Raw genomic sequence first — 21,701 nt, forward strand, 5'->3', positions numbered from 1 at the left:
CCTCGATATGTTTGATTCTTTCATGATTCACATGATTTGAGGCAATATGAAGGACAACCTGATTATCGCTCTAGAGTTTTGCAAGAGATGTGGGTTTCAAGCTCACTTCATCTAACAGATGATGTATCCAGAAGATTTCGCATGTCGACTGTGTCATAACTTTATATTTGGACTCTACACTTGAGCGAGATAAAACTGTTTACTTTTTACTTTTTCATGATATGATATTACCACCAACAAAAATACAATAACCCGTAGTAGATCTCTTATCAATTTTAGATTCAACTCAATCAGCATCTGTAAAATATTCGATGTGAGTACGCTCATAATTTCTGAACACAATGCTTGTAACATCCAAAAAATTTTATTTTTATTATTTAATTTATTTTAATTTTTATTAGAATTTTTGTTTTATTTTATTTTATTTTAATATTTAATTTATAAGGTTTTAATTTAATTTAATAGAAATAAAAATAATAATAATAATAAAATAGGGTAAAATTATTTTTGGGATTTAATTGAAATTTATTTTGGAAAAAATGAGTGAAATTTTGGATTATGAGGGTGTTTTTGAAAAGAAAATCGAAAACTGGGAGTCAAAATACAATTTAAAAAAATTGTACCACGTCAGCAGCCCCAGCCAACCAGAACACGTCGTGTGGCAAGAAAGCTGACGCGGGACGGAGCCACATGGGCGATCCGCATGCACGCGATCGAATGACCCAGATCTCACGCGCACGGACGGCCCAGATCTCACGTGTGCGGACGGTCCATATTGAATCACGCACGGACGGCCCAGATTACATCGCGATGGACGACTCAGATTTATTCTCATTTTAATCGCGATCGGACGGCTCAGATTACATCGTGATGGACAGCTGAGATTAAAATGGGAAGGTTATAAATAACCTCACCTACACCCAACCCCAAACCCTAGCCGCCAGTACCCTCGCCAGAGAAGAAGAACCAGTCACCGGAGGAGCCGGCCGCCGCCACCCGCCGCCCCGCACCAGAGGATTTTTCGACTGCCAAACGAGGTAAATTTTCTCCCCTTGGCTCGTTTTTCGATGCTGAATCCTTCTATGGCCAAATCGGAGCCAAACCACCGGTCAATCGGCCGAAAAACACCCTCGAAGTCCAGCAGCGCCGTCGCGACTTCCCTCGATTTTTGCCCCCGATGAGGCCCTTCTTGCTTCCCGTTCGATGCAATTTTTACACCATTGTGATCACCGTCCTTTTCTCTACAGGTTGATCAGAGCAAAACATCAAATCGCGACTCGTGCCGGAGAAGCTGCCGCACCCGAGAGCTCCACCGCCGGTAAGTCTCAATTTTTCGTGATTTTTTGGCCCACCGAGGGCCCTAGGGTTGTTTTATCGTAGGAACCAATGCAAGTTTGGCTGAATTCGGCTGAAAACGGCCAACCCGAGGCGGATCGCCGCCGCGGGTGGCAGTGCCGTCGCTGGAGCACGGCAGAGTCGCTGTGCTGGAATTTCGATATTGGCCAAAAAGGGGCCTAGGTCTGATTTGTGATTTTTTGGGACACGTGCAGGTACCAGAAGCGTATTTCAGTTCCCGGTAAAAAATTCAGGGAATTTAGGGACAGCCCGTAGGCGCAGTGTAAAGCCGATTTCAGACCCCGAAACAAGTAAAAATTTTTTACCCTATTTTCTATCACGGTATTAAAGCTCAATAAATGATAAAACGGTATTTCATGAATTGTGTATAATTACTTAAGGTCACTAATGGAGATCGAATCTGATGTATTTGTCGGTCAGTTATTATTTGATCTATTTTACAGTTTTAAATGCAGTATGGTACTTGATGTGATTATTTTATGGTTTCGTATGCATGAATCTCGGTTTCATTTATTATGGTTTGAATTATGGTGAACCCGATGTTGTGTTGTTTGTTTGGTGTTCATTACTGGTTTACGTGTTTATGTTTGATTTGATAATTGAGACCAAGGAAAATAGGAAAAGGGTTATGTGAATTGATAAATAGATAATGTGGACAGCCTAACTAGATATCCTGGGAGATGGTGGACGGACCGGATCCGTAGGGAACCCTACCGGGAACGTAGTCTCTCATATCGAACGGGGTATGAAGACTTTATGTGTTTTAGTGCCCATACCGGACGGAGTATAGGGACGGTCCGTTTCACCATCATACCGGAAGGGGTATTGATGTTTATGGTTTTGGCACCGATACCGGACAGGGTATGGGGACGGCCCTGGAATCAGGTTATTAATGTTAATGGTTCAGTATAGCGGGGACCCCTTATGGATCCCCATGGATACTAGTAGGCTGATAAAAGAGGAGAATTATTGTCTGATTATTAAAGTACAAAAGTATAACATGTGTTATATTACAGAGTGTGCATGATTTTATGATGGTTATAATGTTAGCGTTTGAGAAAGGCGGCTGGGTGTTCCTTAAGGTCACTCCTTTTAAGGGAATTAGTAGGTTCGGTAGGAGGAGAAAACTGAACCCCCAATTTATTGGACCTTTTGAAATCTTAGACAGGATTGGTACTGCTGCCTACAGAGCTCTCTAAGGTCCACAATGTGTTCCACGTATCCATGCTACGTAAGTACAACACGGACCCCTATCATGTTTTGGCTCATGAACTGCTTCCACTCCAAGAGAACTTATCTTATGAAGAAGTACCAGTCGGTATCACGGACTAAAAGAGCAGGATACTCCGCAACCAGAAAATATCATTTGTAAAGGTCGTGTGACAGAACCACACGCCAAGGGAGGCTTCCTGGGAGCTCGAATCAGACTTTAGAGCTCAGTATCCCTATTTGTTCGACAAAGAGTAAGAAGCAAATTTGGATGACCAAATTTCTTTAAGAGAGGGAGAGTTGTAACACCCAAAAAATTTTATTTTTATTATTTAATTTATTTTAATTTTTATTAGAATTTTTGTTTAATTTTATTCTATTTTAATATTTAATTTATAAGGTTTTAATTTAATTTAATTTAATATAAATAAAAATAATAATAATAATAAAATAGGGTAAAATTATTTTTGAGATTTAATTGAAATTGATTTTGAAAAAAATGGGTGAAAATTTGGATTATAGGGGTGTTTTTGAAAAGAAAATAAAAAATTGGGGGTCAAAACGTAATTTAAAAAAGTTGTGCTACGTCAGCAGCCACGTCAGCAGCCCAATCAGCAACTCCGGTCAACCAAAACACGTCGCGTGGCAAGGAAGCTGATACGGGAGGCCACGCGGGACGGAGCTACGTGGGCGATCCGCATGCACGCGATCGAACGGCCCAGATCTCACGCGCACGGATGTCCCAGATCTCACGCGTGCGGACGGCCCAGATTGAATCACGCACGGACGGCCCAGATTTATTCCTATTTTAATCGTGATTGGACAGCACAGATTAAATCGTGATGGACGGCTGAGATCAAAAGGAGAATGTTATAAATAACTTCACCCACACCCAACCCCAAACCCTAGCCGCCAGTACCCTCACCAGAGAAGAAGAACCAGTCACCGGAGGAGCCGGCCGCCGCCACCCGCCGCCGCACTGGAGGATTTTCTGACTGCCAAACGAGGTAAATTTTCTCCCATTGGCTCGTTTTTTGATGCTGAATCCTTCTATGGTAAAATCGGAGCCAAACCACCGACCAATCGGCTGAAAAATACCGCCGAAGTCCAACGGCACTACCGCTGCTTCTATCAATTTTTGTCTCCGATGAGGCCCTTTCTGGTTCCCGTTCGATGCAATTTTTACACCACTGTAATCACCGTCCTTTTCTCTACAGGTTGATTGGAGTAAAACATCAAATCGTGATTCGTGCCAGAGAAGCCGCCGCACCCGAGAGCTCTTCCGCCTGTAAGTCTCAGTTTTTCATAATTTTTTGGCCCACCGAGGGCTCTAGGGTTGTTTTATCGCAGGAACCAATGCAAGTTTGGCTAAATTCGGCAGAAAACGGGTGAAAACTGTCAACCCGAGGCGGATCGCCGCCGCGAGCGGCGGTGCTGTCGCCGTTGGAATTCCGATATTGGCCGAAAAGGGACTTGGGTCTGATTTGGGATTTTTTGGGACACGTGCAGGTACCGGAAGCGTGTTTCAGTTTTCGAAAAAAAAATCAGGGAATTTAGAGACAGCCTGTAAGCACAGTGTAAAGCCGATTTCAGACCCCGAAACAAGTAAGGTTTTTTCACCCTATTTTCTATCACGGTATTAAACCTCAATAAATAATAAAACAGTATTTCATGAATTGTGTATAATTACTTAAGATCGCTAATGGAGCCCGAATCTAGTGTATTTGTCGGTCAGTTGTTGTTTGATCTATTTTATAGTTTTAAATGCAGTATGGTACTTGATTTAGTTATTTTATGATTTGGTATGCATGAATCCCGGTTTTATTTATTATAGTTTGAATTATGGTGAACCCGATGTTGTGTTGTTTGTTTGGTGTTCATTACTAGTTTACATGTTTATGTTTGATTTGATAATTGAGACCAAGAAAAATGGGAAAAATATTATGTGAATTGATAAATGGATAATGTAGACAGCCTGACTAGATATTCTGAGAGATGGTGGACGGACCGGATCCGTAGGGAATCCTACCGGGAACGTAGTCTCTCATATCGGACGGGGTATGGAGACTTTATGTGTTTCGGCGCCCATACCGGATGGGGTATGGGGACGGTCCGTTTCACCCTCATACCAGACGGGGTATTGAGATTTATGGTTTTGGCGCCCATACCGGACAGGGTATGGGGACGGCCCTGGAATCAGGTTATTAATGTTAATGGTTCACGTGTAGCGGGGACCCCCTATGGATCCCCAGGGATAATAGTAGGCTGATAAAAGAGGAGAATTATTGTCTGATTATTGAAGTACAAAAGTATAACATGTGTTATGTTACAGAGTGTGCATGATTTTATGATCGTTATAATGTTATTGTTTTAATAAATTGTTTTCATGAATCTCATCGGGGTAAGCGGACAATAAAAATTTTTATTATTGATAAATGAGTTTGTTATAAATTATGCTCCATTGGTCGTTTTTGTTTTCTACCAACATTTACTTATGTGACAGTAAGATAGTGTGATGTCTTTACTGGGCTAGTGTAGCTCATTCCTTATTTAAGCATTTCAGATCAGGAGGATTTGGTTCCCGAGCCTGTCCCGCAGGAAAACGGCGAGTAGACGTCTAAAGATTTCATAGTTTTATTTATAGCATTCATTACTAGTATTTACCTTAATTAGTTTATTCTTTCGTACATTTAATACGTTTTTTGTTATTATGTAAGGGATGTTAATCAAAATTTTTAGAATTTTTAATACATACATTTTCTTTTAAATTTCCGAGGCCGTTACAATGCTGAGCATCGGGGCACCTTTTAAGTAACACAAAATTTGTTTCAAACTCTCCTAATGTTTGACTGTAGGTGCTGGCTAACAACACTAACATGGTATGCTATATCTTGCCGAGTTACAGTGAGGTGATTTAATTTTCTAACTAGTCGCATGTATTTCTCTGGATTATCAATGGGATCACCATCATTTTTGTAAGATGTACATTTGATACCATTGGTATATTGTATGTTTTAGCTCCCAACTTTCTTGTTTTTGCAAGTAGATCAAGTATATACTTTATCTGAGATATCAGAATTCATTCCTTTTTGTTACTTCAACTCTCAAAAAGTATTTTAATTGTCCCAAATTTTCGGTATTGAACTTGGTATGCAAGAATGACTTGAGAAATGATATTTCTGTACAGTCATCTCCTGTAATCACAATATCATCAATATAAACAATAAGAAGTATAATACCAGCTGTTGATTGTTTATAAAAGATTGAATGATCATACTTGTTCTTCTTCAATCCGAATTCACATACTACTTCATTAAACTTGTCAAATCACGCACAGAGACTCTACTTCAGATCATACAAAGATTGCTTTAAATGATAAATTTTTATGTACTCTCTCTGAGCAACAAACATAGATAGTTGTTCCATAAACACTTCTTCTGAGAGATCAGCATGAAGAAATGCATTTTTAATATCTAGCTGGTGTAAGTGCCAATCTCCGAAGGCTGCAATAGATATGAATAAACGGATAGAGGTAAACTTGGTCACTGGAGAGAATGTATCAGAATAGTCTACTCCATAAGTCTGAGCATAATCTTTTGCTACCAGTCGAGGTATAAGTCTTGCCACAAAACCATCTGCATTCATTTTGATTGCAAATACTCATTTGCACCCTACAACCTTTTTTCCTTTAGGTAAATCTACTAGATTTCAGGTATGATTATCATCAAGAACATTTATCTTCTCAAGTATAACATTACACCAATCAAGGTGATTCAAAATATCTTTTACTGTCTTGGGTATAGAAGTTGAATCTATATAAGTAATTAAAGCACTTGACAAGGGACATAGATGGTCATATGATATAAAATTAACAATGAGATAACTTTGCATAAGGATGGTGCACTAACAAACACCTTTACGGAAACCAATATGAAGATCAAAGTCTTGTGAGGCAGAATCAGATGACGATAAATCTGGTACAGAACATGTATCATTAGTTTGTTGTCTTTTAGGATAAACATAGACAATGGATGGTGCTACTTGGATTAGAGGTACACAAATACTATCATCAACTTGTTCAAGTGGAGTTGGAGGCATATCATATAGAGGAACACTTTTATCTATTTGTTCAGTAAAAGCACTTGGTGTGAAACTATAGATGAGTCACTCGTCGTCCACCTTCTGTAGACTTGGATGATGAGGAGAAAAACGATATATTTTCTGAAAAAATCACATCAGTTGATACTAAGTACTTATTGAGATTTGAAGAGTAGCACCTGTATCATTTCTGAAGGCGAGCATATCCCAAAAATACGCACTTTAAGACCTTTGGGTCCAATTTTGTCACAGTAGGTCACACATCTCGAACATAACATGTGCTACCAAATATCTTAGGTTGCACCGGAAACAAAGACTTATTTGAAAAAACAAGACTATAAGAAATATCCCCATCAAGCATTGTAGATGTCATACGATTAATCAAGAAATAAGCTGTAGAAACGACATCAATTCAGAATTGTTTAGGGATTTGTGTTTGGAACAAGAGGGATTTGAGCTGTCTCAAGTAAATGTCTGTTCTTTCTCTCAACGATCTCATTTTGAGATAGTGTATCAACACACGAAAATTGGTTAAGGATTCTGTATTGTGTCATATAGTTTTGAAATGAATCTGACATATATTCCTTGGCATTATCACTCATCAATATATGTATCAAAACATTGAATTGTGTCTTGACTTCAGCACAGAAAATACAAAAGTGAGAAAATACTTTCAGACGATTTTTCATAAAATATATTTAAGTCATTCGAGAAAAATCGTTCATAAAAGTAACGAAATACTTGAACCTAGTTTTGGACAACATAGGACAGAGGCCCCAAAAATAAGAATAAACTAACTTAAAGGCAGACTTTACTCATCTATTGACCCTTAGAACTGATGGATTATGATGATGTTTTGCAAACCAACATTACTCACAATCCAGTGAGGGTATATCGTGAAACTGAGGACATAACTTCTTCAATATAAGTAGAGATGAATGTCCCAATTAATAATGTACTTCAAATAAAAATATAAAACTGATCGAGGTATCCAAATATCAAGAATGTAAAACCTACCTGATATTTTTTTTTGCCAATAATCTGCTTCATCATAAGATCTTGAAAAATATAGTGATCATAAAAAAATGTAATACAACAATTTAAATCTTTAATAATCTTACTTACAGAGATCAAATTGAAGGCGAGTCTATATAAACTTAATACAGATGACAGAGTAATAGATGATGTTGGTTTTGTGATCTCTGAACCTACAATATTATATGTCGACTTATTAGTAATAATTACAGAAAAATGTGTTTTGTATGGTCGAAAACAAAAAAAAAAAATTAGAATTACCTGTCATGTGATTTATGGCATTAGAATCAATCACTCATCTATTTGAAAAGAATATAAGACATTTTTTCTTTAATTCAGCAAAAACAGAAAATTTATTTAAAAATTTTCGATACTGAGTGAATTTAGCATACTTATCAGCTGAAATCATAACAATTTTCTCAGAGGTTGAGCTAGTAATAGCAGCAACAATATTAGTGGTTTGTGTCATTCGATTAAAGTTTTACAATTTCTTACAATGTCGTTTAATATGCCCTTGTTTACAGCAGTAATAACAGACTATATTATCAATCATTTCAATTCAGGAACTAAAAATATGCCACTTAGAATACCCAAACTTCAATAGTCAGAGATATCCAGAAAATACTGCAAATATATCAAAAAAATATGAGAAAACAAAGTACCTCTTCACGCATGGTTGTCAATAATCCTATCATGACCTCACTGATGACCACTGGAGCTCACGCACCACCGCACGCGCCATTGCTGGAGTTCATGCGCCACCGTCGGAATGCCACGCATCGCTGTTGGAAATCACCAAAATGCCTCCTTTTAGACGAAAATCACCACAGACCCCACTGGACAACTGAAATCCAGAAGGGGCTCGCAAAAACACCTCGAATCGCAGCAGAAAACTAAAAAAAAGACCTTCTGTCACCCGATGTGCTTCGCGACAGTTTTCTCTTCTTTGACCTTCTGCTTTTGTGCACATAATCGGCCAGTCAAGCTCTTTGATAGCTTCTGTCCTCGAACAGGAAAGCAAAACGCACCGAAATACCCTCCTTTGGCAAACCCAATGCATATAGCCTCAAACCACCGTGCAAACTGCTGACTCGGCTTCTCCCGCATACATCACCATGTTGGCCACACTCTGAACTGGCCGGAGATCACTGGTCGACTTCCTCTGGTGCCGGGAATGGGTTGTTCAACCCTTAGTTTGGTCTGATATAATATGACCCCTAAAATCTTGATCATAATCCTAACTCTAATACCATGTAAAAAGTTAAGAAGGAAGAAATACTGAATAATTCTTATATGTTTATTGAAATGAAAGTTGCGATATATATACAAATAGATGGATTCATATATGATAACCAACATAAATTACCTTAATTATTTTCTTCCTAATTATGCTTACATATTTAAAAAAATAATCATATTATTATATATAGGAAATATTCTATAATATTGTAACACTTTATTATGATAAATTGATCATAGCTTAATTAGTTTTCCTTCTTCAGAAACTTGTATGATTTGAGATAAACTTGCTATCTTTTTGCTAACTATTGCCTTTCCTAGTCAAGGTTGTGCCAACACTATCTACAACATATAAAAAGAGAGGCAAAAATATTTATGCATAAAAAGCTAAATTGTGAAACAATTTGACTTGTATGTTAAAGACATCATTTTATGTTTCGAAGTAGAAAATTCCATATATATGTAAACATCTACGTATCATATATCTAGGAACACTATTTTATCTCCTCTATTGGCTATGAATAGAGTTCAAAAAATGTGATTTGCTGAAAGTGGTTTATTATGGGACCACTAGATGTGAAAGGCTTGACTTAGACCAAACAAAGATTTGTTTGCTCCATATATTGAGGTTGTGATGGGTTAAATCTGGGATTCTCTTTTTAGTTGGTAATCGTAGTAAAGTACATTCTCCTTTTCATTTCACTTTCTTAGTTAATTTCTCCACTTACTTTTCATATTAGCATTGATATATGTAGAATTACTAATATAACTTTGATGTCATATTCATTTCAGAGACTGTAGATGTCATACGATTGATCAAGAAATAAGCTGTAGAAACGACATCAACCAAGAATTGCTTAAGGACTTATATTTGGAATAAAAGGGCTCAAGTTGTTTCAAGTAAATGTTTGTTCTTTCTCTCAGCGACTCCATTTTGAGATAGTGTATCAACACACGAGGATTAGTGAATGATCTCGTATTGTGTCATATAGTTTTGAAATGAATCTGATATATATTTCTTGGCATTATCACTCTTCAATACATGTACTAAAACATTAAATTGTATCTTTTCTTCAGCGTAGAAAGTACAAAAATGAAAAAATACTTCCAAACGATTCTTCATAAAATATATCCAAGTCATTCGAGAAAAATCATCCATAAAAATAACGAAATACTTGAATCCAGTTTTGGACGGAACAGGACAGATGCCCCAAATGTCATAATGAACTAACTCAAAAGCAGATTTTGTTCGTCTATTGACCCTTAAACCTGATGGATTACGATGATATTTTACAAACCGACATGACTCACAATTCAATAAGGGTACATCGTGAAACTGAAGATATAGCTTTTTCAACTCAAATAGAGATGGATGTTTCAATTGACAATGTGCTTCAAATAAAGAGATAATACTAAAGCAGACAATTGATCGAGGTACCCAAGTATAAAAAATGTAAAGACTATCTAATATATTTCTTTTATTAATAAGTTACTTCATCACAAGTTCTTGAAGAACACAGTAATCAAGAGAAAATGTAATATAACAATTTAAATCTTTAGTAAACTTACTTACATAGATCAATTTGAAGGCGAGTCTATGTAGACATAATACAGATGACAGAGTAATAGATTATGTGGATTTTATGGTCTCCGAACCCACAACATTATATGTCGATCCATCAACAATAGTTACAAAAAAATATATTTTATGTGGTCGAAAACTAGAAAAAATATTAAAATTACCTGTTATATAATCTGTAGCACCAGAATCAATCACTTATCTGTTTGAGGACTTGATAAGGTATTTTTTCTCTGGTTTAACAAAAATAGAAAATTTATTTAAAGATTTCGGATACTAAGTGAATTTAGCATACTCATCAACTGAAATCATAGCAATTCTCTCAAATGTTGAGTTAACAGTAGCGGCAACAATATTAGCGGTCTGTGTCATTTGATGGAGGTTTTGCAATTTCTTACAATACTGTTTTATATGCCCTTATTCACGTCAATAATAACATATTATATTATCATCCATTTCAATCCAAGAACTGGCCACACTCTGAACTAGTCGGAGATCGCTGGTCGACTTCCTCTGGCGTCGGGAATGAGTTGTTCAACCCTCAGTTTGGTCTGATATAATCTGACCTTTAAAATTCTGACCCTAACTCTAACTCTGATACCATGTAAAAGATTAGGAATGAAGAAACATTGAATAATTTTTTATATGTTTATTAAAATGAAAGTTGCAATATATACACAAATAGATAGATTCATATATGGTAATCAACATAAATTATCCCAATTATTATTATTTTTTTAGTTATGCTACCTCTACTCTCTTCTCCACCTCTATTCAAGATAGAAATTAGAATATTGTCTTACACCGGTTTCATCATCTCTGTGCGGTCCACAACGAGGAAAATAAAACTGCTTTGTTCAAAATTACTGTGATCATCTCCTTGTTTTTTCTCTTGGCTTTTTTTGACTTGAATTTAGTGTTTCATAATAATTTTAGAAAATTAAAAATAAAAATAAAAAGTTTAATAATTTTAATTGGTCCAGCTTAATCCGCCATTAGGGATTTTAAGTATATTTAATCCCATCTCTAAAACTTTATTCAAGAGCCACCCCCTACTTTGAAGTTCCATGAAAATCTTAGAAGCTATAATTAGTTTTAGATTCAGTGAAGTTGTGGGTGGGACTGGGATTGGGATTATCTTCTTTTTTTTTTTTTTTTTTACTTTATTCTAATAAATAATAAATAATTACCATCTGTAGCAAGTTATGAGGGGTAAAAATGTAATTTCAAGCTTAATTTTAATATTTTTGTTGGGTTTCGTTTGAATTTAATTATCATTCATTAATTATTATTATTTTTTTTAAAAAGACTTTGGATCTCGTAGCCCATCAATGGAAGAGCCGGCGAGGTATGCGCATTAGGATTTAGAAATTCCATAATTTATTATTTGAGATTTAATGCGCCCCTCCTTTTACTTGTATTTGAAATTTCGTTAATTATTATTTATTTTTATTTTTTGAAATGTTTAGACTCAAAGGAACTCAAGAAGAAGACTGATTGATGGGCGTAATTGAAAATTCAAAAATTAAAAATTTAAAAAAAAAAAAAAAGTGAATGCTAAAATTTTTATTTCTTTCTTAAAATTTAAGAAAATTTACAATTTCTTTTTATAATTAAAAATTAAATTATTGGGTTTAAGGAATTTAGGAAAAAGGGTTATTGGATTATTAGTTGAGGATTAAGTAGTAATAATTACTTCCCAAAGACTAATAAGAAATAAGACCGCCTTCGGGTCAAGACCGGCATCAATTCACTTTTTGAGTTTTACAATTTCACTTTTGACTTTTTATTAAAAAAATTTATACTTGTAATTTTTAAAAGTTAATCTTAACAAATATACGTAGTTCATGTGTTTTTTTTTTTTTATTTTTAAAATCACATTTTTTACATATATTTTTAGTAAAATAATTTTTTTTTTAAATTCCACCCGCTACAAATACATACTAATTAAGAATTAATATATAATTAAACTAGTAGCTAAATTATTTTAGATTAATAAAAAAATTTGATTTAAGATCTAACCTTTCTTGGATCCCATGTAGACTAAGATATTTTGTTAGTTTCTTCTGATAAGTTAGGCCACAATTTAATTTTTATACCCTCCTATATCGGAGTAATTGTTAGATTATTAATGCTTAATTATTATTCTTTTAATGGTTAAAATATATGTACATCAGAAAGAAATTAAAAGAAAATTAGTGAAATAAATTAGGACGTAACAATTATGTCCAATATTTTTAATATTTAAAATATTATAGAGAATATATATATATATATATATATACATAAAAAAAAAGAAAAATAGTGAAACAAAATTAGGAGATTTTAAGTAACAATTATCTCTACAAAATTATGTTTGAGAGTCAATTTTGATGCATAACCACAAGTATAAATTTACTTTAATTTTATGTTTTGCACTAAAAAAATACGAGTGGAGCAAATAGTGGAATATATATATGTATATATATGCGCGCAGGCGTATGCATGTATACATATTATATTTATACATATAGATAGAACGTGTAAAATGCTTTAAAAAGAAGAAATGAAAGCACGTCTTAAGGTTAAAGTTTTGTCCACTTAGCGTATTCAACTTGGGAACGGAAAAGAAAAATGAAATGGTATATAAATATATTTGTATATACTCGTGTGTACGCATATATATATATATATATATATATTATCTGGGTTGTTGACTATATAATGTAATACAGTAAGCTTAAGGGATATGGATATAATACGATGCATGTACAAACATCTACAATTAACGAATCTGACGTCCATCGTCTGTCTCCCTCCCTTCTCCACTCCTTTAGACTTTCACTCACCCTGTCCCTTATTCTTCAGTTTCTCTCAAATTTTATAGTTTCAACATAATTATACAACAAACATGCACAGATCAAATAGGAGGTTCTCAATAATTCTCAACCACACATTAAATTAAATCAGTTTATAATATATATTATAAAGAAAAAGAAGGCGTCTCCATAAACAAATTGAGCAGATTATTGAATAACCACCCACTGATAATGAAGGTTTAAGTCCTCGTATATTGTTCTACCAAACAAATACTTTTATATTGTACATAAATATATATATATATATATATATATATATATATAAAGAGAAAATGAAAAGGAGCTGTAGCGAGAGGAATTATAATATAAAGAGAGGGTGGCACGGTGGGAATAATATTGAGTCAATCATGTCTTCCTTCTGGTTCCAGCAGCGATCTTCAAATCACATAACTACAGCTCTCATCATCTCCTCCTTGTTTCTCCTCGTTGGTCTCGTTGCTTTTCTCACCACCTGCTTCGATTCTGTAAGTTTCTCCTTTTCATCTTCTTCATCATCAAATCCTTCTCTCTCATCTTTCTCCATCTTTCCTATATATGTATATATGTATGTATGTATACACGTGAGTCCATCCTTTCTCTTTTCCTGCACAGTATGGTAGTGTTCGTATCAATTAACGTTCACTTTCAATTCAGCAAATCTTGATTCTTGATTTTCTTGAATTGTCTTTGGCCATAATTCTTTGGTTGACTTTGTGATCTTCAATCTTACTTTCTGCTTGGTTCAAATAATCTCTTTACGAGAATTTCATTAATCTATAATATTATTTACTCTTTCTGAGAATTTCATTAATCATGGTATTATTTACAAGTACCAGAACTAATTTATTAGAAGATGTGAAGATTTTAATTTATCAATTTTTTATCATATTTGTGTTAAGAATAAAATGAACACTACAAGTTATTCGATATTGAAATGCAAATTATTTTAAATTAGAGAGACATACGAAAACAAAAATATCAATCTTTCATTTAATCAGAACGGAAATATTTAGTACAAACCATACATAGCTTGTTTATAAGCGGTTCTAACGGATCAAACAATTAATTTCAATTCGTTTCTCTTTTTTGTTAAAAAAAAAAAAATTAATTAAATATTTTAACAATTTTGTTATTATTATCTTTAATGCATATTATTTATGTCCTTTTTTGGTTATTATTTATTATCATTCACAATATATTATTCACTCATTAATAATCATTTGATAATTAACTTTAATGGGTGTTTTAACAAAATTTTTTTCTTCTCTTTTGGTTTTGATCCTAAAAAGGGCAAATTGGTGTAGTTTTGGGTAACGGCGCACTTAAATGAGTTAGACTTTGAAATTTGGTAATACGACACCGTTTTGTTCCTCTTACTCAATTATTAGTCACTAATTTCAGTTTATAAATGTTGGCTTTATTAGCCTATATTTTCAGGTATTATTACGCCGACAAAACCAATCGTAGCCGCCAATGAACCACCTCCAATCCCAAAACAAGAATTCCCACTAAATTGCACAACATGGAACCAATCCTGTCCGGCTCACTACTATCCTACCAATTACACCTCGATCAATCTGGACCGACCATCAAACTCCACATGCCCGTCGTACTTCCAGTGGATCCACGAAGATCTACGGCCGTGGAAAGAGACCGGAATTACCAAAGACATGATTGATCGATCTCCCGCGGACTTCAAGTTAGTGATTGTAAACGGAAGAGCGTACCTTAAGAAATTTAGGTCTTCATTTCAGACCAGAGATATGTTCACCTGGTGGGGAATACTTCAACTTTTAAGATTTTATCCAGGAAGATTGCCAGATTTGGAGTTGATGTTCGGCTGCGGAGACCGCCCGCTCGTTCGAACTGGTGATTTTCAAGGACCCAATGCAACCACACCACCACCTTTGTTTAGTTACTGTAGAGATGACTACACGATGGATATACTATTTCCAGATTGGACTTTTTGGGGATGGTAAGTGGTAATATTCTTCAATATTTTTTTATAAAGTTTGAGTCTTCATATTAGATAAGAGTAGAAATGATTTTGGTAAAATTTAACCCACTTAATGTAAAGATGACTATACGTTTCCAGATTGGTCTTTTTGGGGCTGGTAAGTTGTAATATTCTTCAATGTTTTTGATAAAGTTTGAAGTCTTTAAATGGATAGAGTAGAAATGAATTGGGTAAGATTTAGCCCACTTAATGTAGATTTAACAGGGTTGGATATAATGTTTGATAGGGCGGAGGTGAATATAAAGCCATGGACAAATATATTGAAGGACATAACTGAAGGTAGCAGGAAAATAGAGTGGAAGAACAGGCTACCCTATGCTTACTGGAAAGGCAACCCAAACACAAATAGGAAAGATCTTATGAAATGCAATGTTGATAACAAAAATGACTGGGAGACACGTCTTTTCGTTCAGGTCATTTCTCTCTCTCTCTCTCTCTCTCTCTCTCTATATATATATATATATATGTATGTATGTATGTATTCACGTATTATATTTTACTGGCCTTAAGAGGGAATTGGATATACTTGTCACTGGAGGATGAGATTAGATTTTGGATGCTGATGTTTTACCTGTTTTTTGACTTTATTATCAGGATTGGAAAAAAGAAACTAGAGGAGGGTTTAAGCATTCTAGACTGGAAGATCAATGCACGTACAGGTGACTGTCTTACAACTATTTCTTATTCTTCTTCTTCTTCTTCTTCTTCTTCTTCGTTTTCTTCTCTCTTTCTTTTATTTTAGGTATCCTAAGTATGTTGTTGTCTTTCCTGACAGATACAAAATATATATAGAAGGATGGGGATGGTCTGTCAGCGAGAAATACATACTAGCTTGTGACTCAATGAGTTTATTCGTAAAGTCTCATTTCTACGACTTCTACACCAGAGGGTTGATGCCATTGCAACATTATTGGCCCATTAGGGCCAGTAACAAGTGCCCTTCTCTCAAATTTGCTGTTGAATGGGGAAACAATCACACCCAACAGGTACCCAGAAAAAAAAATTCACTCTTTCAAAATTTTAAGCTTGTAAATCCCACAATAATGATCCCAAAATTGTTTCTAACTGCAGGCACAAGCCATTGGAAAAGCTGCTGTAAAATTCTTAGAGGAGGATTTGAAGATGGAATATGTGTATGATTACATGCTCCATCTGTTAACAGAGTACTCTAAGCTCCTGAAATTCAAACCCAGTGTACCAGAAGACGCAGTGGAGTTATGTGCGGAGAGCATGGCATGCCCTGCAAATGGTCCATGGAGGACGTTCATGGAGGAGTCGATGGTGGTGTCCCCGAGCGAGATGGGTCCTTGCACCATGATGCCACCTATGGGACCTGAAGCTTTACAAGAAATTATGAAGATGAAGGCTAGTATCACTCGAGAAGTAGAGTTGTGGGAGGATGAATATTGGCATCATAGATAGATTTGAAATTTTACTCTCAATTAATATTGTAAATTTAGGGTCTAGCCCGATATAGTATGAAATTCATAGTCAAGACTTGGTGTTAAACGACACCGTTTGGAACTTACAATTATACAGTAAAATTGATTACCCAATGCTTTTGGGACTCATGAGCTTGTGATCAATTATTAATTATTATTGAAAAGGAAAATAATGGACAGTAGCGCATTAGTTGTAAATTGTAATGGGAAAATAGTGATTAAAACAAATTTATCATATCAAAATCCGGAATTGAATTAAAGTTAAATGACAGATGAGATAAGATCATACGCCTAAATTAAGGCAACTTTTACAGATCGGAATGATCTCACTCCCAATCTATTTTTTCTTTCAAACTTCCTAATTTTTGTTGGAAATAAAATTGAGAGTTTTCTTTTGCGAAAACGGTATATGTGTGTGTAGATATATAGGAAGAAAATTTTAAAATGCAAAGGGGTTTACAGGGGTATATATATATATATATAAAGACATGGGGGATATATTGTATTGATCTGATGAAATAGGGTTTAGATCTGTGGGAGGTCAAGTGGAAAGTTGTGGGTGTGGTTTAGTGATGATCAAGACATGGGCTTCAACAACTGTTGTCTTGTGCTTCTGCATCCTCCTCCTCACTGGTGCCTTCATTTGCTGGATTGACCTTGTACGTCTCTCTCCCTCTCTTTCTCTCTCTCACACACACATATATGTATGTAATTATATGTATTTAGTACTTTGAAGAACATTAAAAATGTGATTTAAAAAATATATGAAAGGATCCTGAAAATGATAATGTTGTAATCAAATTCTTGAAGTGTATATATTATGGGTTGAACATATATATATATATGTGTATATACATACATTTTAATGCATGTAATTTTCAGTCTGTCATTGTAGGTTCACCAATCCATGACAAAATATTCAGCAGCTGGAGTTCCCCGAAAATCCCCAAGAAAATCCAGGTCCCACTCAACTGCACCACCGGAAACTTGACGGAAACATGCCCGGTAAATTACTCCACATTCCAACCTTACGACTCATCTCCCACCTCCTGCCCCGATTACTTCCGGTGGATACACGAGGATCTCCGGCCATGGAAGTCCACAGGAATCAGCAGAGACGCGCTAGAAAGAGCCAAGGCCCATGCACATTTCCGGTTAATCATTATCGGCGGCAAGGCGTACGTAGAGCACTACAGCAAGCCTTATCAAACAAGAGATGTGTTTACAGTTTGGGGCATTTTGCAGCTTCTCCGATTCTACCCCGGCAAGGTTCCGGACCTCGAGCTCATGTTCTGGTGCGAAGACAAACCGGTGATCTTCAAAAATAACCACCAAGGACCCAACGCCACGTTGCCGCCGGTGTTTCATTACTGCGGCCATGACGATGCACTGGACATTGTTTTCCCTGACTGGACCTTCTGGGGTTGGTAAATGCCACATTGCTGTTGAAATTTTATTTGATTCGCGTATAGTTATGCTTGATTTGAGAAATACCCTTTGATTAATTTGGGGTTTTTTCAATTGGGTTGTCCTTAATTTCATGAATTGGGTATTTTTTTGGGAAAGGGCTGAGACGAATATAAGGCCATGGACAAGTATGTTGGAAGGTATAAGAAAAGGCAGCAAGAGAATGAATTGGACAGAGAGGGAACCCTACGCTTTCTGGAGAGGGAACCCAGGAGTGGCTCCTTCTAGGGAAGACCTAATGAAATGCAATGCTTCTGATAAGCACGATTGGGGAGTTCGTCTATATATTCAGGTACATATATATATACATATATATATATATGTATATATATATATATTACATGTACAAATCTCTTCTGGCTCTGTTCCTTCATATATGGTCTCTAATTTTAAAGAACAGTAACTCCTTTCTGCTTAATGCAGGCTTTCTAACCATATTTAAGTTCTAAAACTTAAATGATAAAAGTTGATGTATACATAAGGACATATATAAATGTATGATAACACTATATATATACATACATGTTCAGGATTGGGCTAAAGAAACTGAAGAAGGGTACAAGAATTCTAACTTAGAAGATCAATGCACCCACAGGTATACTTTATAGTTACAATGATTAGGTCTCGTGTCCTTCTTTTCTTGTAAATTTCAATGTTTTTAATCTTATATAAATTCCCTATGTCACATGATGAATTAGGTATAAAATTTACATTGAAGGAGCTGCATGGTCAGTGAGTGAGAAGTATATACTAGCATGTGATAGCATGACATTACTGATTAAGCCAGACTACTATGATTTCTTCATGAGAAGCATGATGCCAATGCAGCACTATTGGCCCATTAGACCCACTAATAAGTGCTCTGATCTCAAGTTTGCTGTTGAGTGGGGCAATAATCACATTGATAAGGTACTTGAACAATTGAATATTAAGATTTTGTTAAAATGAAATCTAACCTAAAAGATGTGTTAAAACATTAATGATTAGTTAATTGATTAACAGGCACAAAAGATAGGGAAAGCGGGAAGCAAGTACATTGAGAAGAACCTGAAAATGAGAGATGTGTATGATTACATGTTTCATTTACTTAATGAATATGCAAAGCTGTTGAAGTTGAAGCCAAGAATACCTGTAGGAGCGAAGGAGGTTTGTTCGGAAACAATGGCTTGTGCGAAAGAGGGTATAGAGAAGGAATATATGATGGAATCAATGGTGATGTCTCCTAGTGATAGAGTTCCATGCTCTCTGCCTCCTCCTTATGATTCTCATGATTTAAAAGCTTTTCTTGAGAAGCAGGGAAGAATGAGAAGACAAGTTGAGATGCGAGATGATCAACCGAAAAGATCTTGAGTACAAAATCAAATAAAGCAATCTGTTTGTTGTATTGATATTTTTTGAAATTACTGTTTTTTTTCTTTTTGCAATCCCAGCTTGCTAGATCGAGTTATTAATGTTAAATTCTAAAACTACATCAAATTAGGTATGTAGAAATAGCTAGAAAAAATTCACATATATATAGTTAAGTCTTCTGTTAACTTAGAGAATGGTAATAAAAATTTTTCATGATACATGTTAGAAATAGCAAGAGACTAGGTTTATGGCCAAAAAGAAATTATAAATTTTGTAATTCTTTTTTTAAAAAAAAAATCGGCATCATTTAATCATGATGAATAAAAATTTTACTAAAAAATGATAAAAATGAATATGTCATTGTATCTCACTTCGATTATTTCAATTTTAAAATTTTTATTTATCATTTTATCTTACATTAGTGAAGAAAATAAGAAATGAAATTAAAATAAATGTATAAAAAATCAGATAATCTATAATGAAAGCATGATTACAAATTCAAGTTTAGTTTGACTATAAGATAATCATCGCAGTTCAATATGAAATAACAAAGAAATAATTCATGAAAAATTTAAAGTTAATTGGAAAAATGTATCTATTATTCAATCCGTTCTAATAAAATTTGATTAAATTTATTGTTTTGATTTTATATTTTAATATAATGTATTACTTCTCAAATTTGAACCAAGTATTGTTTTATATATAAATGTCATATTACATCTATACTCATGAGATGATTATCCTTTGGAATTGAAATTTGAATAGAATTATAACAAGATAATCTCCGATATGCTTGAACAAAAATTAATCTAGAATTAAAGAAATTAACTGTTACAATATTCAATATTCGAAGAATAAATTCAAGAATTAAAAAATAATCCACACAAAATTAAGTAAGAAAAGCCAGAAAATATGAAATGAACTAAGCAATAGTTAATATATATATATATAGAGAGAGAGAGAGAGAGAGCTAGCTAGCTAGGCCAGGAATGGTTGAAGCTGACTTTTGAAGATCATAACTTATAGAGCTCGTCCCTTGACAATGTCCAAACTCATCTCGCTAGGATCTGTCGCTTGCAATTCCACCTGAACCCCATCCAACTCTCTCTTGAATCTGTCCTTGGAGCTCGCATAAAGCATCTTACTCCTCACCCTTGATGTATCAGGTGACCTATACATACACACACCCACAAACAAGCTAACCCACATTCTCCATATACATACATACATACACACATACATACATATATTTTTGCATATATTATAATTTGCTTAACTGGGTCTTGAGTAACTTTGTAGGAATTTTAGGGTTGACTCCTTTATACGATTAAAATGATTGATACTCAAATATAATTGGGATATATGAATATGTCATGATTTTCAAGGTCTCTTCCAAATTTACTAAAATCAGTTTCCATAATATCTGATAATCAGTCGCAATATGTAATGTAGAAATTCGAGAAGGTTACCAGGCAATGAAGAAAATCTTGCTTTTCTGGACATTTTCATTGGTAGTGAAATCGAAATCGTAGACAGCATATCGACACTCGTTGGCTGGCAATGAGTTGGTGAAATCATCATAGGAATCTCCAGGATTTCCCAGCTTCTCTACCATCACCTGCTGGATCTTCTCATCAATTTTGAACACAATGAACCTGTGATTCCTCTTGGCTTTTAGCTCTAAAAACTTTAGCTTGCACTCATCGCTCACATGCATTCCTGATGCCGAATTTGCCTGCACATTAATCATACCACCTTCCCATTTTATTTCTCATTTCATTAATCATCCCCGTATATGAACATGTAAATAACGGTAATGACATGAACAAACCATTGTAATCGACGTCGTCCGATAAGAGTTTCTGCAAGAAGAAGAAGAAGAAGAAGAAGAAGAGCATACAAGAGTATGCGATAGAGAGAAAGAAAGAAAGAATGGGAAATGATATTGCGATGATGAAGTGGTTGGGTTTTGTTTGGTGGGGAAGAAAGGAAAAGAAAATGTAATATTAGGGGAGGAGAGAGATTTTCGTTGAGAGAAAATTTGAAGGATTTGGCTGATCTGATCACGTCCA

At 34.9% G+C, this 21,701-nt stretch overlaps 3 protein-coding genes across 4 annotated transcripts; 2 read left to right on the forward strand and 1 right to left on the reverse strand.

Annotated features, from left to right (window-relative positions):
- Positions 1-13,229: 13,229 nt before the first annotated feature.
- Positions 13,230-16,941, forward strand: LOC110819575 (uncharacterized). Its single transcript, XM_088219779.1, has 6 exons — positions 13,230-13,838; positions 14,778-15,328; positions 15,597-15,783; positions 15,965-16,029; positions 16,146-16,356; positions 16,442-16,941. Exons 1-6 carry the CDS (start codon positions 13,647-13,649, stop codon positions 16,790-16,792), a joined length of 1,557 nt encoding a protein of 518 aa, XP_088075905.1. The 5' UTR covers positions 13,230-13,646; the 3' UTR covers positions 16,793-16,941.
- A 157-nt stretch (positions 16,942-17,098) lies between these two features.
- Positions 17,099-19,667, forward strand: LOC110819576 (uncharacterized). Its single transcript, XM_022048819.2, has 6 exons — positions 17,099-17,471; positions 17,695-18,239; positions 18,379-18,571; positions 18,810-18,874; positions 18,978-19,188; positions 19,282-19,667. The coding sequence occupies exons 1-6, from the start codon at positions 17,385-17,387 to the stop codon at positions 19,627-19,629; spliced, it is 1,449 nt and encodes a 482-aa protein (XP_021904511.2). The 5' UTR covers positions 17,099-17,384; the 3' UTR covers positions 19,630-19,667.
- Positions 19,668-20,422: 755 nt separating this feature from the next.
- On the reverse strand, positions 20,423-21,701 carry ADF11 (actin depolymerizing factor 11). 2 transcript variants are annotated; one of them, XM_022048616.2, is made up of 3 exons: positions 21,461-21,701; positions 21,099-21,364; positions 20,423-20,800 (listed from the first exon to the last, which is right to left on the reverse strand). In XM_022048616.2, exons 1-3 carry the CDS (start codon positions 21,461-21,463, stop codon positions 20,650-20,652), a joined length of 420 nt encoding a protein of 139 aa, XP_021904308.1. In that variant the 5' UTR covers positions 21,464-21,701; the 3' UTR covers positions 20,423-20,649. The 2 variants fall into 2 exon arrangements, with proteins under 2 accessions (XP_021904308.1, XP_088075908.1); XM_088219782.1 differs by lacking the exon at positions 21,461-21,701 and having other exon boundaries at positions 21,099-21,379.

Source organism: Carica papaya, chromosome 5 (genome assembly GCF_054855325.1).
Source record: "Carica papaya isolate Zhongbai chromosome 5, ASM5485532v1, whole genome shotgun sequence".
NCBI lineage: Eukaryota > Viridiplantae > Streptophyta > Magnoliopsida > Brassicales > Caricaceae > Carica > Carica papaya.